Source organism: Setaria viridis, chromosome 1, assembly GCF_005286985.2.
Source record: "Setaria viridis chromosome 1, Setaria_viridis_v4.0, whole genome shotgun sequence".
Taxonomy (NCBI): Eukaryota; Viridiplantae; Streptophyta; class Magnoliopsida; order Poales; family Poaceae; genus Setaria; species Setaria viridis.
In genome coordinates this window covers 35,642,209-35,669,535 of record NC_048263.2, presented here as the reverse complement: position 1 = coordinate 35,669,535, position 27,327 = coordinate 35,642,209, and the positions used below count along the sequence as shown (strand labels likewise).

Below are 27,327 nucleotides of genomic sequence, written 5' to 3'. Positions count from 1 at the left end.
TACGGCAATAGCGACCCCCGCCGACCCGGCATGGGCAAGGAGCATTCCACTCCGCCTCGCCCGACCCAAGGTCCCAGGGTCGGACACGCCCGACCCCTCGCTGGCGAAACTCCGCCTCGCCCAACCCACGGTCCTAGGGTCGAGTGTGCCCGACCCCTCGCCACAGGGCCCCCGCCTCGCCCGACCCCGGGCGTAGAGGGTCGGACTCATCCGGGCCCACAAGACAAGGATCCGCCTTGGGCGCAGACCAACAGACGAGGGCGCGGATCTCGTGGGCCCCCATGAATCTCGCCATAAATGCGTCGTGGCCCTAGCGCGCAGAAAGGCGCCCGCGCCCCTCGACGTGACCCGCTACAAGTACCCGGGCGGAACATTATAGCCACGACCGCACAGGCTACAACGGTCGTGGCCTCCCCTGATTCGCCGTAGGGTACTCATTGCATGCGTTGCCCGGCACAGGAGGGCGCCGCCCGTTCTCGCGCTCAGCTTGCTCGGCGACAGGGACGCGACGTCCGTGTTCCACGAGCAACACGCAGGACTACAAGGGTCATCCGTCCCTCACGACGCGCACGGCTAAGGCGGCCGGGCATCATCATCATGCCTGGCGGCAACGGTCGACCAGAGAATCACCGACAGGATCCAGCGGCAGCCGCCCCCTTCCGACGGCCACGCTGACGGGAGACAAAGGTTGGAGAGGAAGGCAGCGACCTGGGAACTCGCTCCTTGTCCCCGTGTTGTACCTTACTTAGCTTATCTCTTTTACTTCTCCACACGCCTGGCTCGTCTGTAACCCCGGTTACCTCCTTGCGCTATAAAAGAAGAACCAGGAGGCCTGAGACAGAGGAGGCTCGAGCCAACAGAACCTACACACTCTCCTCACGAGCATCAGTGCACACCCAAGAGACTTGGGACCGGCTCCCTCTCTCGCCTGTTTGTAACCCATAATACAGACCACGCGTGAGTAACACGAGTAGCTTCTCATACTGGACGTAGGGCTATTCCTGCCCGAACCAGTCTAACCCCGTATCCTCTCATGCCACCATCCGAAGCCTTACACGTATAAAAGAAATTTATTTGCCGTAGTCTTGATCCGCTAATCTCGACAATAACAGTATCTAAACATTCGGATGTAATAGGAATCTTACGAAAGGAGCTTCTAAAGAACCTTAATCTATATCGTTTTGCCCCGATGCGCGTTCAGCAGTGCCATCTGTCACACTGATTCGGCTTCCCGCTCACCTTAACACCGTCATCAAATCCGTGCGTTTAGGTGAGCTAGTCAGCATGCTGCAGCTCACTACGACAGGTGCCCTCAACGAGCGTTCCATCTAGCTGCAGCTGCATATAATTATGCACCACAGAAATGCTACGCGACTATCAAATGGAGCCGATGAATTTTACTTCTGCTCAACTATAGCCGTCCCAGACCACGGCGGCATCTGAAAAGCAACGTAAGGCCACCGGCAGAAGGATTCCTTATTCTATATCTTCACCTTTCCATCCTAAAACCAAGGCAAATTATTTTTTGGAGAAGACAGGCAACTAATCAGTTAGAAGTCCAGAACAAATCTGCCAGGGCCTGGAAATTGTGGTCCCCAAACAAGCCCATGGCCTGCATAATTGATTCGAGGCCGAGTCAATTTCGAAGTAGTCTGCCTGTTTAACTAAACCAGCCCATGAGCCCACGGCCTGCTTAATTAAATTGGGCCTAATCCCGCGACTCTCGAGGAAAATATCTTCTTCGCCCACCAGCAGGCATGAGGGGCGCGCGTGACTTCGGCCGTGGTCTTCCCCTCCCGAAATCTCGTGCGCACGCCAGCCAGCCAGCCAAGCTCCCAAGTCCGCAGCGCATTCACCACCAGCTCCACTCCCAACTTCTTCCGCTGATCTCATACTCACCTTACACCACGTCAACATCCCGGCCATCCCGGATTCACGTCGCCCGCGTGATGATAAAAATCCTCCTCCGAATCGGAGCCTAGCCCCTAGCCCAAAACCCTAAGCGGCCGCCGGAGAGGCCACTCGAGCCGAGCCGAGCCCGCCGGCCGCCGGACCGGAAACCAGATCGCGGCCGGCGATGGAGAGCCCCGCCAAGGAGGAGGCCGGCAGCGAGCTGGCGATGGAGATCGAGTCGTCGGTCACGGCGGAGGACTGGCGCCGCGCGCTCTCCCGCGTCGTGCCCTCCGTCGTCGTCCTCCGCACCACCGCGCCGCGCGCCTTCGACACCGAGGTGGCGGGCGCCAGCTACGCCACGGGGTTCGTCGTCGACAAGTCCCGCGGCATCATCCTCACCAACCGCCACGTGGTCAAGCCAGGTAGGAACTGCTGCCTTCAGCTCCCATTCTCACGTATCCTCGATGTGTATTCGTGCGACTTGTGAATGATTTGTTTGCTGCTGCTGCTGCTGCGATTATCGCGGTGACAGGGCCTGTGGTCGCGGAGGCCATGTTCGTGAACAGGGAAGAGATCCCTGTGTACCCCCTGTACAGAGATCCTGTGAGTATATATTCTGCTCGATTCCATTCTGTTATGTTTTATTGCTTTCCCAATACTAATGCCACGTGTTAATCCAAAATTCCCCCTCTTCTCTCGAAACAGGTACATGATTTTGGTTTTTTTCGCTATGATCCAGGTGCCATTAAGTTTCTTAAGTATGATGAGATTCCGCTGGCACCTGAAGCAGCATCAGTCGGGCTAGAAATCCGGGTTGTTGGAAATGACAGCGGCGAAAAGGTTCCCTGAGTTCTATCCTAATCTCTGACTGTTTTTTTCCTTGAACACGCAGGAGAACTGCGTATCATTGTATTAATAGTAGAAGATAATCTCTGACTGTTACGTCCCACCTTGTAAAGTACGCCGCATAAATTTCCTTGTTAGCCACTACAGCCCACAGCATGCCTATGTTTTATAATTGCTCTTGATCAATCCTTACTGCCTTAGTTTTTTTTCCTATTTCTGCACTGTGAAACAAATCTTCTTTGCTTGCAATATCCAGAACTTATGCAGCTAAGGTCCCATGTCCGATCCATTTTATACTGCATCAAAGCCTATTTCGTTAAATCTTAATTGTGACATGTTGACATTTCAATGAAATAATTAGGGAAATGGTTTACATACTTCAAGTTTCTCTTACAAATGCTTTGCAAACAATGACGTGGTAGATCATAATTAAATCTCATTTATCCTTAACTTTCCCTGCGGTTGAGAGTTATGATTGTATTGTTTTTTGTGACAAAAGTATATTACGTGTAACACCTCAGAATTATTGGTGAAGAGAAATGTTTGGTAGCATGCCTTTGTATTCTCTTATCAGGGAAAAAGATATGGAGTGGCTGTACCTCTCCCCCAATTTTTATCCATGTTTGTTTTAGTCTTCTTATTTTGCATTATGACTGTGATGATATGGTTCTGAGAGCTCGGTGTGTGAACAAAAAGGGACAATGCATGCACTGGCGCTTCTCATGCTTTGATGCCTGCACACTCTAGGCCTGACCACCTGCCCAGATTGACATGCGAATGCGTAGAAATCTGTTAGATGAATGGCATTTGGAATTGTAAATACACATTTGTTTTCCATCTTTTTTTAATTCTAAGACAAGGCCTTTTCACCATGAAGTAGTTTCAGCCATTAGCATTGGTTGACCCAGAAGACGCTTATTTGACAAGTTGGCATGCAAACATAATATCAGGTAGTGCCAAAAAACCATGCAAACAAAAATATTTGGTATGCCAAGCTGAAAGAAAGACCTTGAGCAAATTGGTTTCAATCGGGATTCTGACATGGTTTTAATGTCATGTTCTAGGATGTGGGTTTCTACTTCTTAATAGCACCAGATAGTTTTGCACTGATGCATGCTTTCAGGCCTAGACATTGTTCGTTCTTGGATGTAGATCTAACTGCTGAAATTTGTCTGATAAATTCCTTGTGTTTTGTAATGTTTTCTTATTTATTTTTAATGGATGCAGGTTTCAATTTTGGCAGGAACACTTGCTCGACTTGATAGAGAAGCACCTTACTACAAGAAGTACTCCCTCTTTTTTATCTCTACATAGCTTGCTCCTTTTGATTACTATTTATTTTATCACGGCATCCCTTTGTACATAGCGCATAGAAAAAGGAGACAACATAGACAAACTTCAACTCTCGCACTTGTTGGTTTCTATATTTTTGTGGCAACAAAGGAGATTTGGAATAGTCACGATAACTCTATACTGTAGTGACACCTCTGTTTGCTATCTGAACTCTGAAGTGAAGAGATGAGGGGAGAAAGAAATGAAATATACAATCTCACTCCTGTTATTTTACCATTATTTTTTGAAATATCAAACTGGCTCTGTAGACTCCTTGATTTCTGTTCTCTTCATCCAGTTGGAGCTGCTAGCTATTTTAAGCTTGTAAATGATATGTTGGATTATACATTATATCTTGGTGCTAATATTATATTTTTTTTGTTTTAATTTCTTGTCAGGGATGGATACAATGATTTCAATACGTTCTATATGCAGGTAACTTTCTTTGGCTATTTGATGTTGCATGCATCTTTAGATAGTTCATATTAATCTGCTCACAATGATTTTGATCTTCTATTGACTTAATAGAATAGTGTGCTACTTTTGTTTTTATGTTGTTATTGCTTGTAAGCTAATGGATCATTTGTTTCTTTAGGCTGCATCTGGTACTAAAGGTGGTTCTAGTGGTTCCCCTGTTGTTGATTGCCAAGGAAGGGCTGTTGCCCTGAATGCTGGAAGCAAATCTTCCAGTGCTTCTGCCTTCTTCCTTCCATTAGAACGTGTAAGTTGTTTATAAATGAGCATTAGCACACTACAATGTCATGCTATATTAGATGTTCCAAAATTGTTGAATTTAGTAGAACTCCATGAAAATTGGAAGGCTTCCAGTACATAACATTTGTGTCTAACAATACAAGGCTTTACAGAAGCAGTTTAGTTGGCTAACTGGAAGTTTTTCTTCGAGTCTATTAAGTGAGAGAACAAATGTGAAACATTTTTATTTGGAATACTAACCTTTTAGTAATGCATTTTTACTGTGCCCTTTGAGAAATTAGGCAACATAGAGCTAGAAAGAGCATGTAGAAGTTAGAAATCACAAAAAATAAGATCATGAAGATGGGAATGTCATTACTATCTAAGTTCCTTTCTTTGTTGTGGTGCCGTTGTTGGTTGCAAATTATGTCTAAACTATTTCAGGTTGTTAGAGCACTGAATCTGATACGTGATAGTTGGGATGCATTTGGTACCAAGCCAGAATCCATTTATATTCCACGTGGTACACTTCAGGTGAGTAAGCTGATCCCACTGTTTTATCATATGAGGCATTTCTTTGTTGTTGGGATAGATTAAGAATAAGATTGGCTAAAGATTCACTTTGTCTCAAATATTCATGCATTCAACCTTGTGGTACTAAATATATTCTTGACGCTACGTGATTTCTCTTCATTGTTGTTACTGCTTTCGCTGTGGTTCTTGGGCATCATAGTATTCCTCTTTTTTTCTGTTGCTTTGAAAGGTGACCTTTCAACACAAAGGATTTGAAGAAACTCGTCGTCTTGGCCTCCGGAATGAAACAGAACAGGTATATTCTTGCACATTGTCTGTTTCTCGCTAATTGACTAGGTAATTTGTGATTGCTGATTTTTTAGATCTCCAACAACTTTTGTAAGCTTGTTTCTCCATGGTATGATGAGAATATATTTTCACTTGTCAACCTCCATGGTCTAAGCTTAAGAACTGCAACTTGCTTTCTCTACAGATGGTGCGCTTAGTTTCTCCAGCAGGCGAGACTGGAATGCTGGTTGTTGATTCAGTGGTAATTTCTGGTGCTTACAGTTATAAGCATGTTTTAATCTACCACTTATCGTGCTACTTATTGTATAATGCCATTCTGTAACTTGCGACTGCTGAAACCGGAAGGCTGTGTGCATGCAGGTGCCTGAAGGTCCTGCACATAAACATTTAGAACCTGGTGATGTTCTAGTTTGCATCAATGAGGAGGTGAGTACTGCTTTTAATTGCCAGATATATATGATAATCCACCATATTTGTCTGTTAAGTACTGAAGACATTAATAAAGTAGCATATACATTTCATGCACAGTTTTCTAAATACCTAGTTCGAGCGGTTGAAGTGAATATAGCGGGCTATGTTCAATTGTTCAGAATGAATCTATGCTATGGACTATGCTTAGGATGCCTAAAAAGTAGCCAATTTTATGCTAGAAAGTAGAAACTGTCATCGCAATGTCATTCTACGGGTAATATTATAGCGAGGAAATGCTACTTTTTTTTAGTAAAGAAAAGACATGCTTTCACTTATGCACATGACTGACTCACTGTTTATTTACTTTTGAATAATTCATGGGCTATGGTGTAAGGTTGATTTTATATTAGCAACTCGACTGCTACTATTTGCTGTTGGAAATATCAGCTGTGAGCATGTCAGAACCTTTGTTCTCATTTAAGCATACAGGAACATCTTTGATTACTTTTAACTACTCCATTCTTTTTTGTTTATCATTCTAGCATGGTATTAAGAAAATGCACAAACCTCTACTCATTAAGTTAGTTGTCTCCTTAAGTACCCATGTTGACCGATGTATAAATGAGCTAAATCTTGGAAAATGTAGCAAACACTAAATGAGCTAGGGGCGTATAGCTATTTCTCTTCCTGGAATCGTATAATGGCAAACAAAAAAGAACGCTCTTCGCAAGCTAAAACGGGGAACAAAAGTATGTTTGATGCTGATTTCCTTTGCCATGGTCCATAGCACATATATTTTTGACTCTAGGATGCTGTTTAACCATTTTTAACTGATTGCAGGTTGTAACACAGTTTCTTAGACTGGAAACTTTACTTGATGATAGTGTTGGCCGGGAGATCGATTTGCAGATAGAAAGGGGTGGTGTTCCTTTAACAGTAAAGTTGCAGGTATTTGGCAATTTTGATCTACCGTATCTTTTTTTTTATAGTTATATCTATATTACATCTATTGGATGATATATTGTCTGCTCATTGCCGCCTTTACCGTTCCTATATTTAAGTCAGCATGCCACATCTTTTGAACCTTTTAAGAAGTACCACCTGGGCTCTGCAGGTTGAGGATTTGCACTCTATAACTCCAAATCATTTCTTGGAAGTTAGTGGTGCTGTCATCCATCCACTTTCATATCAGCAGGTAAAGTATGATTGAACCTTCATCTTTACTTCTACTACCCTTATTAAAGCACCTGAAAAATAGACAATGACAACTGTTCCCCCTTGTTTTAAAATAGTTGAGTATTTTTTTTTGTTTATACAGCCTGAAATAACCATTAAGTTAATCCAAACAGTTAGACAAACATTTATTGCTTTAAGATGCTTGGAGGTGTCTGCCAAAGGAAAATCACCATTTCTCGCCATGTAGGATGATAAGATGCTAATTTTACAGTATCACTAGTTGATGTGGCATCAATGCTGAACTTGTACTTGTGCATGTAACTACCTATTTCTAGTAGATAATGCAACCATTTAAGCACCTACTGGAGGTGCTCGCATAGTCACATTTTATGAGGGAGGGATCTCACTGAGAAGTGAGAACCTGAAGTGAGCTCTCCCACCATTACATCCGTAAATCCCTTTCTGTGGAAAGAAACCCCCTGTAACTTACTAAAATGAACGAATCTTTTTGAACTTCTTACCAGAAATGGTGCTCTCACAACTGTATCTTATGCTACATAATTGAACAGAAACGGCTCACAACTCTATCTCATGCTACATAACTGAACACAGTCAATTGTTTCTTACATCATTTTCTCATGTTTGAACTTAGAATGGCAACATCAACGTCTACACCAATAGTATTTGTTGAACTTTCAAAATTTTGCTAATCATGCTTTTGTCTTGTTTCAGGCTAGAAACTTCCGATTCAAATGTGGTCTCGTATATGTTGCAGAAGCAGGGTAAGAAATCCAACTGTAACATAGCCTCTGATGTTCCATTTCCTTAAAGAATGATTACCTATTTGCTGTTATTGTTTCCAGCCTTTCATTTATAGTAACGTAACAAATCCTTTGGAAGTAGGCTGTTGGAATTGCCTTGTAGTTAAAAATGGATTGCAAGGATTAATAATGGCAATTGGCAAATGGCCTTTTTAACATGGGGCTTTGAAGATGTACATCTGTGATAGTTTGTTAAATGTTGATTTGCTATCCTTGCATAAGGTTGCATTTGAACTCCAACAGGTTCCCAACCAGCAACTGATCATAACCTTCCTATTGTGGTTTAAACAGCAATACATGCTGTATTTGTTCTTTGGGTCTTCATTATTTTTTTACCTACACAGTTTACTCCTTCAGTTTGCTAACTGATATCTTTTCTAACGAATATGATTGATACCAAAGCAAACTGGCCATTTCTTCGACCTATTTAACACTATGCAATGCAGGTACACGCTCTCTCGAGCATCTGTTCCACGCCATGCAATAATTAAAAAGCTTGCAGGAGAGGATATTGTGCATTTAGATGACCTTATTGCAGTTCTTTCAAAATTGTCAAGGGGATCACGAGTGCCTCTAGAATATGTAAAATACACTGATCGTCATCGGAACAAGGTAAGATTCTTGAATAGCAGGTTTATCAGAATAAGCAATTCCTTATCTCCTACACATCCTAGTAGAAACTTGAGTCTTGTTTTTCTAAGTAAACTGATTATTTTTATTTACGTGATCAGTCTGTACTGGTGACAATTGATCAGCATGAATGGTACGCGCCACCTCAGTTATATACTCGAAATGATGCAACTGGCTTGTGGACTGCAAAACCAGCTATACCATCTGAATCTCCATTTTTAGCTTCAGCTCACCATGCTAGTCATGTGGACACAAACTCAAATTCTGTTTCATCTTTATCCGAATCTAGTCCTATGGATCTCAAGTGCCAGTATGATTCTGAGAATTTGGCAGATGGATGCATCAAAGTGCAAACTGACGATGAGATTGTCGTAGATGGATCTCACTCTAGTGAAGATTCTGTCATTGAGAAAAAAAGGCGACGTGTGGATGAGGAAATTGCTGCTGAGGGAACTTTACCATCTTATGGAGATCTAGAGGATGTGAAAAGTGGTGTTTTGAGGCATCCTTCGAACGCAGAAGGCTCTGACCTTGCTCGAACAATATCAAGTAATGCGTCATTGGCAGAACAAGTAATTGAACCAGCCCTTGTTATGTTTGAGGTGAGGAATGCATGTATTTTAATGGAACATGCGCTTTATAATCATGATCTGTCATGTAACACTCTGAGAGGCTAGGGTGCTAGATTTTGTATTGCCGCAGGCTAGCACATATAGGCTAGAAGCTGCATAAGCTTTTCTGTGAGTTAGGCTGCGAACAGTGTTCCAAAAGCCCAAAAGCTTAGCCAAGAAAAACTAGCTTCATTTATTTGACCTTTCTTGGTATGCTGAAGTTGAAGTTACCCAAGGTATTGCCACAGTATGTTGTCCTCTGTTTTGATAGTATGGGCATACGAATAGGATTTAGGCTTAACCCCAAAAATAAATTTCCTGACAAGTTCATCCTTATGTTTCCAGAAGAGGCTGAACCCCCAAAAATAATTAGGCACCGTAAATTTACACTGGTGGAGCATTTTATTTATACTTCAATCTGGGGAAAAGTTAAGAACTTACATGTTATGGAATATTGTGCTAATGTCATATTTTCAATGTGAACTTTTCAATAATGAAATGTGCTTATTTTGGCTGTATTGACACTATTGGAGCCAAAATAAGAGCTTACCTGTTTTTCCTCGCTGACTGTTAGACTATTTTCTATATGATCTCTATTTCCTTCACTCCATTATTTTCCAGTGCTTTGGGAGCACTCCTGCTAATTGTTGAACTGCCCTGCAATTTAAGCAACCCGTATTTTTGGTTTTGACTTGCTCTAGTGGCTTTTGTGTCTGTTACTCAAAACCTTCTGTCTTCTCTATTTTCAGGTTCATGTGCCGCCAGTTTGTATGCTTGATGGAGTGCACTCACAACATTTCTTTGGAACTGGGGTTATAATATATCATTCTGATAATCTGGGTCTGGTTGCTGTTGATAGGAATACAGTTGCTGTATCTATCTCTGATATAATGCTTTCGTTTGCTGCATATCCCATTGAAATACCTGCAGAGGTATGTTTGTTCTGTTCGCAATTATAAAAGCTAAGGCATACAGAATTTCAACTATATCTTATATGTGTGTGTGTGTGTGTGTTATTTTTCAGGTTGTTTTCCTGCATCCTGTTCATAACTTTGCACTGGTGGCTTATGATCCTTCTGCACTAGGAGTTGGGGCATCTGTTGTCCGGGCTGCTAAGCTTCTACCAGGTTTGCCTCTTTTAGAGTTTCTCCATGTTTTTCCAATATTATCTGAAGAAACTGGCTTGTGATTCATTTCACTTTATTGAATTAAATGCTGAGCTTAATCATGCCATACCGTTAGTAGATAGTTGCCGAAATTTTCATTTCCAGTCAGCATGCCTTACTTTATCGTACCACTGTTAAGAATAATTATGTTATACCATTAGAAAAGAGTACATAGCAACTGAACTTTTCATTTTCCAGGCACCTTGCCTTTTTCACAAAAATGGTCCATTTATATATGTTTAAAAAACATTTTTTTTTGTGTAGAACCTGCTTTGCGACGAGGAGATTCTGTCTATCTAGTTGGGCTAAGTAGAAGCTTACAGGCAACATCAAGGAAATCAATCATAACTAATCCTTGCACAGCTGTTAATATTGGCTCAGCTGATTGTCCACGATACCGTGCAATAAACATGGAGGTCATTGAGCTCGATACTGGTACTTCCTATAGAAATTTCACTGGATTCGATATTTGGATCATGTTTGAATTTTCAAGGTTGACTATATTCCAAATTTTTTGTTTTAGATTTTGGTAGCGCATTTTCGGGCATCTTGACTGATGAGCAAGGACGAGTTCAAGCATTGTGGGCAAGCTTTTCCACTCAGGTTAGTTTCACGAGTTCTTTCCTTTGTATGTTTCTTAAGTAATGATGCTGGCATGTTCCCAGGCACATACACTCAAAAGAACAAAGAAAAGAACAAAACGACGGCTTACGCGCAAGGTTAGCCGCGTGATGTCTCTAACATCAAGTAAATAACAGTAAACTCATATGGGCTACTAGTAAAATAATCCCAACAGTTTTAACTAAACCGGATAGACTTTGTTAAAGTACCAGCCACTTCTACAGATTACCTTACTATATGGATTTTATTAGTAATTGACAGCCATTACAAGTCTTACCTAGAGATGCATCTAATTCTTGAATGGTAAAAGCTGGCCATTTACTCATTCTTCTGTGTATTTAGTACTACTACTGTACTACAGGTGTATAACTCGCACTTTGTTTTCTCCAGCTGAAATATGGCTGCAGCAGTTCGGAGGATCATCAGTTTGTTAGAGGCATACCAATATATGCAATAAGCCAAGTACTTGAGAAGATTATCTCTCGTACTCAAGGCCCTTTTCGACTTATCAATGGAATAAAGAGGCCAATGCCATTTGTCAGACTTTTGGAGGTGGAACTTTATCCAACTTTGCTATCCAAGGCGAGAAGTTATGGATTGAGTGATAACTGGGTGCAGGTAATCATTCTTTTAAAGTTTTAAATACTCTGTATTCTGCCTGATCTGCATATGCGATTATATTTTTGCCTAACATCTTTTGAGCCACATTGCCTTGTACCACCACACATTTTTTTACCAGATAAATTTTGATGATCAATTTGCTCTTTCTTACTAATTCAGATGCAGTTTGTCTGTTAGTGAGCAACTCAAATAGTTGTCAAATTTAGTGTATGGTCCCTTTTGTCCTGTGTTACCTGCAAATAGAGAAGTTTTTGCTCACATCAAACTTTTAATATTTCATTGCGATTATGCTTCCAGGACCTTGCAAAGAAGGATCCTGTTCGTAGACAAGTCCTGCGGGTGAAAGGGTGTTTGGCTGGATCAAAAGCTGAAAATCTTCTAGAGCAGGGAGATATGATTCTTGCTATCAACAAAGAGCCAATTACATGCTTCCTTGACATTGAGAAGGCTTGCCAAGAGTTGGACCAATCCATTGGATCAGATGGAGTGCTGAACATGACAATCTTCCGTCAGGTTAGAATGACATAACTGAACTTTTTCGATATAAATGAATGCAAAATAAATGAGCAGTGTAGATTGTAACTCTTTCAACATTTGAGCAGGGAAAAGAAATTGAACTTATTGTTGGAACTGATGTAAGAGATGGCAATGGTACAACCCGAATGGTTAATTGGTGTGGATGCATTATCCAGGATCCTCATTCAGCAGTGCGTGCACTTGGCTTCTTGCCAGAAGAAGGTCATGGAGTTTATGTTGCTAGGTGAGATTACCTTACGAACTTATGTATACAATATTAGAAACATCTCTAATCCATAAACTTCTCATCAACTTAATGTTTGAATCTGCGAGCATTTACTGACTAAAGATTTGGATTAGCAATCATTCTGGTGACTACTATCTGACGTTAGAATTGTAAAGAACTTTGTTGCGGAGTGCTCATCAAGTTCGGCATGTACGGGGCTTCAGTTCATTTATGTGAGCCCGGAAAAAAATTAGAAGAGCTTAGAAGAGTTGTGAGTGAATGTCATGTGGTTAGGTATAAACAATTCTATCATTTGGATAAAAATAAAGGGCTGGCATCTTATTTTGCCTTTAGGGCGGAAGTGGCTTAAAACCAACCAGCAATCTAGCATACTTCATGTTGCATATTTCTCCATGATGAATGTAATTGGGTGGACAGGGTCTGTTATCTACATAATTGTATAGATGTTAGACTCTGAGCAATAGCACATTTAGATATGACCGGGAATGAATACTGAGCGCCAATGATTTTATGCAGATGGTGTCACGGAAGTCCGGTACATAGATATGGTCTCTATGCTCTCCAGTGGATCATTGAAATTAATGGGCAACCAACTCCAGATCTGGAAACCTTTATACAGGTGGTGAAGGTACGTGCAATGCTATGCATCAATCGTTATTTTCCTGTCTTTTCTTATTTGGTTATCACTATATTGCAGTATATTGATAATTAGATATGGTTTTACTATGTTCCTCCACCATTTATGTAAATTAATATGGCTTAATCATTCTTTTGGTTAGGGCCTGGAAGATGGTGAATTTGTTAGGGTAAGGACCGTCCATTTGAATGGAAAGCCTCGTGTACTTACCCTAAAGCAGGACCTTCACTACTGGCCAACCTGGGAGCTTAGCTTTGAGCCAGAAACTGCCACATGGCGGAGGAGAACGATAAAAGCGTTGCAATCAACTGCGGCGTGATCTAGTCTGTTTTGTCGTGAGCTTTTCATGCTTTCAGCGTAGCATGGAGATGAGGAAATTAGAGGGTCATGCTTTTGTTTGGTAAGCTAAAATCCTGCCTTATGCAGGTCGAAGTTATCCTGTACTTTGCAGGATTAGTGGTGGGCATTAGCATAGATGGTGCTTGAAGGAGATATATAGTATTCATAAAAAAAAACATATGGATTCATTTGTTGTGGCAATTAGACCGCGGGATTTACCTTTTGTATATCAATCTACTCCTATTTTGGTAAGAAAAAAATCGTTAGCTTTCAGGCGGCCATTTCGCTTCCAGATATGTAACTTTTCTTGATGATAAAGTTACCAAGCCACAGATTTATGGGTATCGGATTCAGGGATCAAAGTCCGGTGGCCGCTTCCATACTTCCATTGTTCTTCGCCAGACTACCGCTGGTATGAGCTCGACTACGTAATTTGTGGAATAAGTTTTTACTCCTGCTTCATCGCCTACTTTTTGTTCATGTTACTTTTTGTCTCAAAAGTTAGCTTACCTTCCCACATTAAGCAGCTGAATCTAAGTTGCACGGTGAGACTCGAGGCGGGAGACGGAACGCAAGCAGTGTAACAGAACAAAGTATATATCTGCAAGCTCACCGCGACCTTTTCTGCTGCGCACGACAAATGTGAGCCATGCAGACACCGTTCTTCCCTCTCATGGGCGGCGTTTTCCGCAGGAATATATTCGGCCACCACTTGTTCGCTCAAGCTTGTATCCACGGAAACGAGGACCATCCCTTTATATGTCCTGCGCCACTTCCGCCGATGCCTTCCGCCGAGAGAAAAAGAAGCGTGTTTTTAGGTACCAGATCATTGTTGTTGGATTCCTTCTCTCCTCGCAGTGGCACCACGGCAGCACCAACCAAACAGGTGGCCTTCTACTATAAGGCCCGTCCCTTCCATTCCGTGGCCGCGTACTGGAGTGGAGGAGCTAGCATGCATCCCGGACGCGAACGGGCACGGGCACACACGCGCCAACGGCACCACCACCACCACCACCCGGCGAGGTAGTGAGGAAGGGAGGGAGGGAGAGACATGGGTTGCTATCCTCCCTTGGAGAAGATCGTGTCCAAAGCGCTCGGAAAATGTAACGGTGCGTACAAAAGTCTCTCTGCTTCACTCGTTTTTTGTTTGTGCTACAATTCTTATAGTTGGTAGTTTCTCGTGCTCCTAGTCGAGCATGAAGCCGTTGACTGTTGAGAGAGGGCTGAAGGTTGCATGGTTCACGGGTCTGTCATGTTCTGCCCTGAGTGCTTAGAGTGTACACTCGAAAGTGCCGCACTGCCGCTTCTTTCTTTTTGTCAACTGCTCCGTATAATCGAGTCCTCGTTGTTTCTGATCAAATGCTGTCATTGTAATTGAGCTAGCTCGTCTTCCAAATAAGGAGGAGGTAAAATTAAATTCGAGTTGTAGACATGTTGTAGCTAGTGTTAGCTCTGGCTTGTGTCAGGTATGTCCAACAAACCTTAAACTATCTTGCAAAGTTTCTGAGTGGTGACAAATTACGGCTTGCTCACGTGCAGGGCGCGACAGATGGAGGAGCGATAGATGGAGGAAAGAGAGGCTGGACTACGCCTTGGCCTACCCGCCCGGCGCGCCCACGGAAATCCACTACGTTCGGCCGGTGGTCAGCAACAATTCCATCTACGTGATCCCGCCGTCTCCGCCGCCGCAGCCGCAGCAGAAGCAGAGCCCACCAGAGCCGCCTCAGCAACCTCAACCGCCGCCGCAGCAAGAGCCCGAGCCCGAGCAGCACCACGACGCGCCCCAACCCCAACCGCAAGCCGAACCGGAGCAACCCGCCGCCGAGGCCGAGCCACCCGCGCAAACGCAAGACCCGCCGCCACCGGCCGAGCCGAAGCCTCCAAAGGCGCCGAAACGAGGCAAGAAGAAGCACTCCGGCCGCGTCCGGTTCGGCCCCGAGCCTCCCCCACCGCAAGCGCAACAACAAGGGGAGCAACCGCAGCAGGAGGAGCACGACGACGCGCAGGGCCCGGGCGACAGCGGGAGCGCGCCGGGTCAGCAACAGGGGCCTCACGGCGCGGCGCCGTCGCCGTCGCCGGCGCCCGCGCAGGGGCAGCAGGGGTACCTGCACCTGCTCCGGTACACGCCGTCGCCGCTGCCGAGGTGGGAGGCGACGCCGCGGCGGCACGAGTACTTCTCCGGGGAGTACCGGAGCTACTACCCGACGCCGGTGCGCGAGGGCATCTACCGCATCGCCACGGACGCCAACAGGCTCACCACCATCTTCAGCGAGGAGAATCCCAACGCCTGCACGATCGTCTGAGAGAGCGACGCGACGGGGAGAGGGAATAAACCGTTTCCATTCGTGCGATCGCTTTCCTCTCTTTTCTTCGGCTCTTGGCTGATTATCGGTGCAGGAATCGTGGGCCAAGAATCAGGTTCTTCTTGTAGGTGTTGTAGATAAGAAAAGGAGAAAACTTTCGGTTCGCCTGGTAATGATGATGAGTTCAAAACATTCGTTGTGCTCCGCGCCTTGGATTGTCCTTGTCCCCTTTCGTTTTGATACTCTTCACAAAATACGTAGGAGATTAGTCAGACATGGCTGCCGGCTAAAGAGAGATGATGAATAACAACAGGCTGTTGTCTCAAGTCTCAACAGGCTTGTGGTGTTTGCGAGTGAGAATGCTTTGAAAGCAATGCAAAACACACTCCATGATCAATCCTCACTTTCTTTTCTTCTTTCCGACTGGCATCACAAAGAAAGAGAACATTCTACTCTGAGCGTGCGCTTTTGATTGATACATTCGAAAAATTAGTGAACTGCTCGCAAATACTATTTCCATGTAGTAATTCACTAATTATCTTCTCCAGGACTTCACTTTGGATTTGTGAATTCATCTCGTAGAGTGAGACATCTAGTGGGAGATCAAGAAATAACATTGAATTGAATAGGCGGAACCTACCTACTCACTGGTGGTGCTCACATTTCGGCTATTTATTCATTCAATCTGCAAGTCGACAATGTACTATGGTCAAGAATAGAGTGACAAAAATTGGATGGTCCTAGGTTAATTGTTGAACCAAAACAGCATTACAGAGTTGACATAGTTCACAAAGTCGGCGTTAGAGAGATGAAGAGCAACACTGTAACAGACTAACAGACATGGGACGATGTTTGTGAGTGCGAACGCACCAAAAGGAAAGGAGACATTGCACGATCAATCTCTCTTTCATTTCTTCTTTTGGAATTGCTAGAAAACGAGCATCTATTCCCTAGACACATATCCGAATCATAAAATCATGACGCGCACATTTTGCCCTAGTTAGTGGACCATCCTTTTTGCTGATACCTTGAAAATACTGATATATGTGTAAGGCTAGGAATATTTGAAGTTCTAGATGAAGTATACCTAGCATACAAGGCGTAGGCGTCAGCTCCAACCAAAGGAAAATGGGTGTCAGCTCCAACTTGGAGTGGTGTATTCCTATGCATACAGGAGTTTTTTTCTTCCTGACGGATCAAACACGTTTTTTTTTTCGTCCATTTTGGAGCGAATCAAACAGACAAACACGCACTGACCATTGAGGAGGAGGCGCATGTTCTTACCGTCGTGGCCTGAAAAATGAGCCCACGAAAATGCTTCGACCGTGCTACCTGGGCCGGGACCGCATTGACCAAAGGGCCTGTTCCCACAGGGAGATTCAACCCATCGACGACACGCAGTCACGCGAACAGCGACGGACAAAACGGCCAAACTCGAGCCGATCTGAATCGGAGATGTTTCAGTTCAATTTCAACCGTTGCCAAACACTTGACCTTAAGTCCAAAAGTACTGTTATCTTGGCCATATCGTACTTTTTTTTTTTGCGGGCATCGGCCATATCGTGCATGAGCCGAGTAGAATGGACACGATTGACTTGGAGTGGCTCCTATGTGGCCAAGGAAGCCACCAACGCCATGGAACACAGGATGACAGGACTGGCAACAAGACAAGCCTGCCAGATTTGATCGCGACTCCAGCTACCCTCGGTCTGCGGCCTTAGACAAACGCAGCCACGCCCTGCCCACCGAATTGTCCCTCGCCACTGACCGGGATCCCGTAGCAGGCGTTGAGTCAACGCCGGCCGGCCGTCACTGGCCACACCATAAATTAACAATAACCTGGCTACTCTAGTAAGCATTTCAACTCTCGTCAGTCACTCAATCCCCAATCCGCATCCCAGCTTTTCCTAATTGGCGCGCACTAGTGGCGCGAACGCGACTAAAACCAGCCGTGCGCCTCAGGCCGAAAGGCGGTCAAACGCACCGAATATTTTATTTCCCCTGCCTGTCGCGTCGTTAATCCTGCGACGCCCGTGGCCGCACGCTCACTAGCCGGTCGCTGTCAGGCAGGGGCGGGAGTGCGGCAGAACACGGGAGAAAACTACTGGAGATCGAGCAAAGGCCATGCACCGACCGGCACCGCGGATGGATGGACACGCTAGTTCCCAGCAAAAGATGGCGTCGCGTCTCATGGCAGCTGTGCGCTCGGGAGCCTCGGGCAAGGGGCGGCGCCCAGGTTGTATGCGGTGGCGGCCGCGCCGTGGTGGGTTTCGCGGCCCTGGCCGAGGTCGGCGCGCGCTGGGAAGTGGGAGAGGAAATCACCGTCCGCTTGCCGATCAATTGCGGCTGGAGCACGGCGCACTGAGACCAATCTGGCAAGGGATGACACGACCGCTACTCGACATGGATCGCTTACGCCACCCGACCCCGACGCATGCGTCCTCCACCCGATTTGAATTTCTCAGTAGTTGATTTGATAACAGCAACCTCTTTCGTCTCGTCTCGTTTTGTAGTATTGCATTACCCGCACGGCCGCATTGAACACCTTGCCTTGCTACAAACACCAAGATTCTTCCGGGGAAAAAAAGCACAAAGATCCTTGCTTCTTCTTCCCTGCAAACAACGACTTGGACTAAATAAAGTTAAATGCGGTAACGTAACGAAAACAAACGTGCACCGAACTTTGCCCATTGCATTGCAATGCGCGCGGACGACGATTCACGGTGACGGCGATGGCATCCAAGAATCTCCAACAGCAGGGTGCTGGAAAACCCTCCGATCGCAAGTGCATTTGGTTTGGACCGGAGAATCAATTGGCAACAGTTTGGCACTTTGGGCTATCCTTTACGAGCAAGTTACACCGTTTCAAATGCATGTTCATGTACGGCGGTCGGTACTGTCGCCTTCTGTTACATCATGATTCATGCATAATGCTACCCAACAACCTAATGTCTAGAGGAGTTGAGAGTGGACTCGCGCCTTCATTTTGAAAACAATGTTACGCTTAAGTTTGGGATGTCGACTGATCACCTCACTGATCCCTGTTCATGCAACATGGTTACACTCGCACCTGTCGTAACAGAGTAACACCCAACTGTGTATCACGTTTTTTTTTTCATCAAGAAGCAAGATTTTTGTCGCAAATATCATTGCAATCGCGTCGCCTGAGATCGATGCACGAACAGTAGAAAATTAAACCCAAAATATCTTCTTACGATCGTATCGTTTGTGCTCCGTGCTTTCACGGTCCAGGGGGCGCAAGTGCGAGTGCGAACAGGATAGACACCACGTTGCATGCACACCCTGTCACCACTCACTCGCCGCCACCTACCTTGCTAAGCGGAGTACATCAATAATGGACAACTAGCTAGTAGCTAGTGCACTTGTGCCCAGTACGTTCCAGTGGGCATGCTAATAGCAGCATGCCAGCACGTGTACGAGTCACTTCGCGAGACCAAATTGCACACCATATTGACGCACTCAATTTCGAGCCGATTTGGTAGCTGATTATAGATGTGATCTCAAAAAGATCGTACGACCCCGGTGATCATCTCCACCCTTTACAGGCAGCCAAAATGATGGCAGGCAGGGCCCTGAAGACGGCGGAAAGATTTGCCGAGGGCGTGAGTGCGGTAGGGCGTCAGTGGACTAGATCATTCCTCCACCATCCCACCAGCGCCGCCATGGCGCGCAGGCAACAACTTCCTTTGGGGGCTTCGAGGTGGGAACGCCGAGCGTTTGTGCTGTGCGCCGCCCAGCCATGCGCCGCGCCCGTAGTGGCCGGCCGGGCAGAGAGCATCGCGTGGCGTGACGCCAACCGGATCGGATCTGACGCGCGCTCGCCAAAGCTTTCCACCCCGGCGCGCACAAGGCCACGGGTTCGTGTGGTGGTGGTGGTGGTGGCCGCCGAGGCACTAGCTGCTGCACGCATTATTCTTGTCCTGTTTCCGGGAGGAGGTCGGAGGCGAGGTCATCGGTCGGCACTCGCGGCACCCGGCAGCGCTTAAAAATCTCAGTAGGTGGACCTCGCTTAGCAATGATCTGCGATGGTGTCGAGACTAGACTTTGTTAGTCTGCCTGATCAACTTTGGATTGCTAATGCAGCGTTGACATTCGGGTTAAGGAGCACCTAGTTGACCCGCTGGTTCCCTGTTCCAATAGGCCGTGCAATTGTTTACTGGTCCGGTGCTTCTACTTGACCACCTCAACTCCACAGTTGACTCGAGAGTTCCTTCGCATATCCGCATTAGCACACTGACCTTCTTCTCCTTTTGGCTGCTGGATATACAGGAATAACGTACAGTTGTAGAACCATGGATATTCTCGTTTGGACACGTCATATTCCCTTCCACCGGCAGAGTTAATCGCCTGACAACGACAGAGAGCGCCTCCCTAAGCACACACTACTGACACGTCCCCGAATTCCTCACGGCCTCCATGCAAACTGCCTGTCAAATTACCCCGTACTCTCGCCATCTTCGGAACGCAAATCTTCCTCGGACAGATACATACACACAGCGAGATCTTAACCAATTGAAAAGCACCCTTTCATTTCATCGCTCCCTCCATCTTTGGAATGGAATATTCAGCGAAATCCCCCTCACAATCAAGAACGCTCTCCCCTCGGCCGTCTCCGTCCCATCTTTCAATTCACCCAACAACACAGTGCAACCGTCCTCTTCAACTCCGTGCTGCAGTCGCTGTCGCGCCCCACCTTGAATCATATCTCGCTGATGGTCACCGCCACATCGTCGGTTCCCATCTCCGACATCTTCCGCTACGAGAAAAGTTGGGCGCCTGACCCCAAGTTCCAGCGGTTCATGGCGTGCGTCTGGGCCCACCCCCAGAATCAGCGAGGGAACATTCCGATTGCGTTTGCCGCAGCCTCAAGTGGACGCGCGCCATATGCAAGAAGTGGGCGCATGGCCGGCAGCGGCCGGCGGCCGTCATGGTGGCTTGCCGCACGGTCCTCGAGCTCCTGGATCTCCTAGAAGAGCGCCGCCCCCTCATCTCCGCCAAAGCCCTTCCGCGCTCCCTGGTCAAGGCGCGCCTTGCACGCGCTGTTCGCGAGCACGGCCTCTACTAGCACCAACGCTACAGCATCAAGGCATGTAAACTCAGTGACCGAAAACACCGCATTCTACCACGCTTCCGCCTCCGCGCGACTCCGCAGCAACAAGATTCAAGTTTTGCATGACGACAGCGTCCCCGTCTCCTCCCACGCTGGCAAGGAGCGCATTCTGCACCGATACTATTCGAGCATGCTCGGTGACACTGTCCCCAACTCCCCATCACCTTCCCAGACGGCGTTGCGCGGCTGCTCCCTTCCCTATCGCACCTCGATGCCCTGGAGGCTCCGTTCACCCCCTCCGAGGCTAAGACGATGCTTTGGCACATGCGCACCGCCAGTAGCCCTGGCCCTGCCTTCTTCCGCCAGTTCTGGCCGACCGTGGGTGACACAGTGCTGGTATGGCTCTCTTCCTTCCACGACGGCACAACACACCTAGTGTGCGTCAATCAAGCTCACATTGTGCTCCTGCCTAAGAAGCCTAAGGTCGTCACCGCCGACAGCTTCCGGCCAATCAGCCTACAGAATTGCGTGCCGAAGCTCGCTGCCAAGATCCTCACCAACCTCTTGCAAAGCGTCATCCCCGCGCTCATCTTCGACTACCGGACAGGCTTCGTCAAGGGGGGCTTCATCACGGACAACTTCCTGCTCACCACGGAACTTGTCTAGTGCTACCGCGTCCAGTACGTCCCATCGTAGTCCTTAAGCTTGACTTCCGCAAAGCTTTTGACTCAGTTAGCTGGGAAGCTCTCGACCGCGTTCTCGAGCTCCGCGGCTTTGGGAACGTGTGGCGCGGCTGGATGCGTAGCCTCCTCTCCACCGGGCGCACGGCAGTGCTCCTCAACGGCATCCCCGGGCCTTGGATTCAATGCCGGTGTGGATTGTGGCAAGGCGATCTTCTCAACCCCTACCTTTTCATCATCATGCCTCTGGTTTCCCAAAGCTTTACCTCAAATGACTCCCACAATACTCGCCATCAATCCTACTCAACATTACGCAATCATTCGATCTTTTCCTCCCATGTGTTGTCACCACACAAGAGTAATCACACTGACTTCCTACACACTACTAAGATATATCCGCAAGACATAGACTAATCACCACAATTACATCTATTCCTACTAAGAACATACGCTAGCTAAACATATGAGAATAAGCATGCGACGTAGTAGATCAAGTAAGCATAAGATTAGATTGATATCACCTCGTGTGTACATAAGCCTTGAAGATCACAAGGCTCAGCTCCAGAACTCCACCATGACTTCACCGCGCAAGGACGACCATGGCAGCTAGGGTCTATCCTAAGCCATCTCATAGACAACCTCGAAGACTTGCAGCGGTCCTCAGCTTATTCTGGTGTGTGTCCCTCTGTTCGTCGACTTCTAGTGGATCCTCCCGGACTCGGTAAATTTTCAGGGTATTTATAGTTTGAAAAGCTCGTGGGTTAAATTGGAAGGCGAACAGGCGAAGGAAAGGGGTAGGCTGATTGGCCCGGAGGGGTCCAGGCCGATCGGCCTGGTCCTTCCTTTCGCCAAGTCTTCTTTAATGTCTTGGAACCTTATTTTTTATGCATGTGGGCCTGACACGTCGGTAGCTTCGGATGAGATTGATCTTCAATAACTTTCCAAATCTCCACTTAATCTTCTTTGATTCCTCCTTGATCCCGGGATCCTTGCCATATCTTCACAAATTTAGCCCTTAAGTCATTTTGGAGGACTGCTTGTTAAAAATGAGCGTCGGTGGAGGCCAGAAGACCTCAGGCCGATCGGCCTTAGGGGCACTAGGCCGATTAGCTTGGGCCCTTTTCTGCCTCTAGTCTTCATCTTTCTCTGATCCACTGCTTGTTCAAGGTTTCACCAAAAATGCATATTTAGCCTAATTTCCTGCGAAAACAGAATGTCCTCCAGAATATCTTGCATATGCGAAAACGAGGTTATTTCAGGTGCCAAGTGGCGGGTTAGTATAAAAATATGCATAAAAATACTAGTTAAATAGCAATAAAAGTGTATCAATAACGAGCGTCAACAACTGCTTCATCTCCCCCCTTCTGCAAAAACATCATCCCTTATGCTGGGTTGTAAAATGGAAACCTGCCAGCTCGAGCCAGGTATTTGAATCAACGTTCAGGTGGACCCCTGTTGCACCTTAGAAAAAAAACCGTCCAGTGGCGCACCCGCAACCACGCTCATCCCAACCGCCAACGAACACACGCATCTACCAGGACGGCCACGTACTGCGCGTCCAAATTCCCCGCCACCCACAGGCGTAAACCCATCGCTTTCGCCTCTTCAATTCGCTCGCAGTTGCGTGCGCTCCGGGAGCGAAATCCCTCCGGAGACCGGTGATCTTATCGCGCCACCTGCGCAAGCGCCCCAAATCCACCACTGCTCGCCCAGCCCGGCAGCCCGCCAGGGCAAGGAAAATACACTAATCAATCAAATCCGATGGGTCGTGTACTCGTGGTGGTGGTGTGATTAGCAGTAGCCGGCTTAATTAACCCAACCGTCCCGACCGGCGCGTCGCACTCGGACCCGCCCGCCCGATCCACCCCTTCGGCGCTACAAATACCCGCGAACCGGCGGGCGCAGCGGCCGGGCACTCGGCAGGGAAGCGCGCGCGAGAAGCCTTCCAAGAACAGAGCACGAGGGAGGGAGAGAGGAGGCGGCGAGAGGGGGTGAGGATGGGGATGAGCCTGGCGCAGGCGGTGGCGGCGCTGGTGGGCACGTGCACGCGGCGGCTGTCGCGGGCGGCGAGGCGGCTGCACCACCTGCGCCCGCGGGACGGGGTCGCGGCGTCCTTCTCGTCTCGCGCCATCGTGCCGTTCCTCGGCGGCGGTGGGGTTGTCAAGAAGGCGTCCTCGTCGTCTTCGTCCAAGTCCAAGACGAAGGGGAGGAAGGCGGCGGCGGAGGAGCAGGCGGATGACGGGGTGTGGAGGAAGGAGATCATGATGGGGGAGCGGTGCCAGCCGCTGGACTTCTCCGGGGTAATCTACTACGACGCCGAGGGCCACCGGCTCGCGCAGCCGCCGCCGCCGCGCTCGCCGCTGCGCAGCCCGCTCCCGGCGTCCGTCAAGCTCGCCGCCAACGCCGGAGGATACTAGGAACAACGCAGCCGTCTGTAGTGCCTCGCTACTTGTAGTCAGTGTACATTTTCTTCTTGCCTCTGCTCTGTTTTGCTCTGCTTCTCCTCTTCCTCTCCTCCTATAATAATAGGCCTCTCGTTTTTCTCTATCGTTTGAGACTAAGCAACAGTGTAAAATTTTTATCGAAACCTTAGCTTGCTCCTCCAGAATTTCTCGCTCTCGTTTCTTACGCAGCTGTTTACTTCAACGTATCTCTGTTATTTTCTTGCTTTCCCCTTTGTAAACAAATTGTTTTTTCTTTTACCATCGTTTAAGCTTTTTGATCATATCCACCCATATGAATCTTTTACGATGAATTTGGTCGACCCTGATCCAAAGGTCTTCCGCAAGTTTAGTACACTGACCAAGCAGTACCTGAATGGAATAGCAGTACCTCACAAACCGGCCGTTCCAACCTCATTTTCTTCCACTGTCATCATCGTCTTCTTTTCTCCCAAAATAGGAGGAGCTTAACTTGAACGGGAAGAGTTGGTTGGCAGAACGAGTCATCAGGTGGAAAGTGGAATGTGGAGCTACCCATACGTTCTGAATGTTTGTTGTAATCCAGCGGGCTCAAGCAAAGCTATCCACCATCCGGGCTCATGTTTCAGCTAGAATTATTTTGATTGTTATGTGTTAGCTGAAATTAATATCCTCAAGAAGCGAATTCTGCTCTATTAAATAATGTGCAAACTCTGTGCAGTGGCGTAAGCATTCACTTGTGAATGTCTTGGTCGGATGTTTTTTTCCTTTATCTAAAAGAATGTTCAAACTCTGATTATATCTACACTGCAAAACAGGCCCTTTCTTTGTGGGAAACTACGGAATGGACTCAGTGATTTCTACGCACAACCCTAAACACACATGAATTTTGAATATGTGCGATAAGGAACCATTTTACTGCAGATCAAGTTCATTATTACTCTGCAAAACGGACGCTTAGGCCTCGACATCACTGTGCACAACAAAAAAGAAAGAAAGAAAGACACATGCATCTTTAATATGAGTGAAAGGAACTATTTTACGTACAGATCATGTTAGCCATCATTACTTTATTTTAGAAACAACTCGATCATTACTATATGAACATGAAATGATCATTACTAAAGAAATGGGGGAATTTCTGGTTCAGGCGGAGACGACTGGGAATGCTTTGTTTGTGGGCTGTGCCTGGTTTCTGGCAGTATCACGAGTTTATGTTCAAGGCCCAAGAACGTGAGCTCTCAAAGCCCAGGCACAGCCCACAAACAAAGCACCAGGCACAGCCCAGGCAGCGGCAGACGAAGCCCAGCGCATGGATTCAGCCCGGATCGGTCGTAACTGAGTGATTAGCTGCTTAATCCAGCTGCCCCGACCGGGCTCGTCTGCGTCGTCCACCCGCTGGCCGCTGGGCGCTACAAATACCCGCGAAAGGGCGTGCGCAGCAGCCGCACAGAAAAGCCATCCAAGAACGGAACAGGGAGACGGGGAGAGCAAGAGGACAATGGGCATGAGCTTCGCGCAGGCGGTGGCGGCGCTGATGGGCACGTGCGCGCGGCGGCTGTCGCGGGCGGCGCGCCGGCTTCACCTGCGGCCGCCGCGGGAGGGCGTCGCGGCGTCCTTCTCGCCGCGCGCCATCGTGCCGTTCCTCGGTGGCGGCGGAGTCATCAAGAAGGTCCTCTCGTCGCCGTCGTCCAAGTCGAAGAGGAGGAGGAAGGCGGAGGACGAGCTGAGCTTCGAGTGGGAGGACGACGGCGTGTGGAGGAAGGAGATAATGATGGGGGAGCGGTGCCAGCCGCTGGATTTCTCCGGGGCCATCCACTACGACGCCGAGGGCCGCCGCCTCGAGCAGCCACCGACCCCGCGCTCGCCGCTGCGCAGCCCGCTGCCGGCGTCCGCCATCATGCTCAAGGCCAACGCCGGAGGGCACTAGATAGCTAGGGAGCCGTTGGCTTGGCTACAAGTGTACATGGATTCCCTTCCACTGCCATGTTTTTTCTGTTCCTTTTCTCTTCCCTTCGGAGTGTCCGCGTGTGTAGCGAGAACCATGGAAATTAATGGAAATTTGGCTTGCTTGCTCTTCTGCACAAGTTGGCTTGGCCCGCCTCTCATTCGATTTTTCTCTCTGATCGACCATCGCCTACGTTAGTTTCTGTTGCTTCCGCACAGCCTTTTGGTAATGCACTTTGTGCAATTTTAAAATTCTAAAAAAAATACATGAATGGGGTAGGACATAGACTTTGTGTGCAACTCTCGATTGCTCGGCCAGCGCCCTAGATCGCTGCGGCTCAGAAGTCGCCCTCCTCTGCCCCTACACGAATGGAGTAGCGCTACCCGACTTAACGGTCGCTCTAACTTCTAACCTCAACACAGTCCAAGTTGACCTAAGCTTCCTTAATCATTTATCATCATCTTCCCTCTCCCCAAAAGCATGGGGCTTAACTTAAACGGGACGAATCGGTTGACAGAACAGTTCATCAGGTGGAACCACCTCATGCCTTCTCAACGTTCGTTGGGATTCAGATGGTTCACGCAAAGCTGTCGCCCAACGTCCCGGGACCTGGAATGATTAGCACACTGCGACGACCTTTTCTCCGACATGCTTCAGCTAGAATTATACTAGTCCTTTCCTGAGAGCAGACTAGAATTATTTGTAGCAAAGTAAAGAAATGACTGTACGTCTGCTACCTGGTTAATGCTGGAATTTCCAGCAAATCCATTGTGCTATCCATCTCTGAAAAGGTAAAAAATGCCAGGTGTTTTTTGGAGCATGCATTACAAAAATTTGAAACAACAGGTAAGCTCGCCATGACGCATGGACCAGTGAACAGTGGCCGTATATCTGTTCATTTTTGGCAGCATGGAAATGGCCAAGGAGCAAATAATCCGTGCGAAAACGATGGCGCTACCACCCTGACCCTGACGAAGGATCTCGCATGGCGCCACCGCCAACCGTCTCACTGTCACGCCAGTCGCCCAATACGGCATGCTGTGCCCCGCTCTTGCCTGCTGGGGATTCCAGGCCGCAGCCTGCGGACGAGACGTCAGTGGCCAGAGCTGGAGATGGAAAGCAATTGAAGAACAGCGTTCAATGTGGCGCCTACCCATCATTCAGGTTCTCCTCCTCCGTCCTCTCCGATCGTCAACTATTGTACGTGATTCTGATTTCGACACTCGAACGAAAGCGACACAAATTGGCGAACTGCTCTCGTCATAACATAAACCTCAAACTACCGAACCTGATGAAGCAGAGAATCCGCCCATCGGCAGCGGGGCTTCTCAGATGCCGGCCGGCGACCAGAGAAGAACCTATCGAGCAGCACGCGACAGGGAGCCAATTGAGTGCATGTCTTTGTTTTCTCACGGAGTTCTCGTAAATCGTAATCTCCAGTTTGTAGACGCAAGCACACTCTGGTTGCACCTGATGCTTCAGTCTAAATTAATTTGCCACAATAGTAGAGGTGGGACTTGGAC

General features: G+C 47.3%; 4 protein-coding genes across 5 annotated transcripts; all 4 read left to right on the top strand.

The window, feature by feature from the left end:
- Positions 1-1,814: 1,814 nt before the first annotated feature.
- LOC117835458 (protease Do-like 7) lies at positions 1,815-13,663 on the top strand. Of its 2 annotated transcripts, XM_034714814.2 has the most exons (25): positions 1,815-2,315; positions 2,426-2,496; positions 2,599-2,733; positions 3,967-4,025; positions 4,470-4,506; positions 4,667-4,792; positions 5,209-5,298; positions 5,528-5,593; positions 5,771-5,827; positions 5,947-6,012; positions 6,838-6,945; positions 7,112-7,192; positions 7,906-7,955; positions 8,441-8,606; positions 8,726-9,226; positions 9,985-10,167; positions 10,260-10,362; positions 10,666-10,836; positions 10,925-11,004; positions 11,067-11,120; positions 11,413-11,640; positions 11,941-12,156; positions 12,246-12,403; positions 12,923-13,034; positions 13,186-13,663. In XM_034714814.2, exons 1-25 carry the CDS (start codon positions 2,078-2,080, stop codon positions 13,360-13,362), a joined length of 3,333 nt encoding a protein of 1,110 aa, XP_034570705.1. In that variant the 5' UTR covers positions 1,815-2,077; the 3' UTR covers positions 13,363-13,663. The 2 variants fall into 2 exon arrangements, with proteins under 2 accessions (XP_034570705.1, XP_034570718.1); XM_034714827.2 differs by lacking the exon at positions 11,067-11,120 and having other exon boundaries at positions 1,816-2,315.
- A 152-nt stretch (positions 13,664-13,815) lies between these two features.
- Positions 13,816-15,889, top strand: LOC117835492 (uncharacterized). The gene is made up of 2 exons (XM_034714835.2): positions 13,816-14,491; positions 14,922-15,889. Exons 1-2 carry the CDS (start codon positions 14,434-14,436, stop codon positions 15,683-15,685), a joined length of 822 nt encoding a protein of 273 aa, XP_034570726.1. The 5' UTR covers positions 13,816-14,433; the 3' UTR covers positions 15,686-15,889.
- Positions 15,890-23,169: 7,280 nt separating this feature from the next.
- LOC117841758 (uncharacterized) lies at positions 23,170-24,044 on the top strand. Its single transcript, XM_034722240.2, has one exon. The coding sequence runs from the start codon at positions 23,434-23,436 to the stop codon at positions 23,851-23,853; it is 420 nt and encodes a 139-aa protein (XP_034578131.1). The 5' UTR covers positions 23,170-23,433; the 3' UTR covers positions 23,854-24,044.
- A 155-nt stretch (positions 24,045-24,199) lies between these two features.
- On the top strand, positions 24,200-25,943 carry LOC117841746 (uncharacterized). Its single transcript, XM_034722236.2, has one exon. The coding sequence runs from the start codon at positions 25,358-25,360 to the stop codon at positions 25,784-25,786; it is 429 nt and encodes a 142-aa protein (XP_034578127.1). The 5' UTR covers positions 24,200-25,357; the 3' UTR covers positions 25,787-25,943.
- The last annotated feature ends 1,384 nt before the right edge of the window (positions 25,944-27,327 follow it).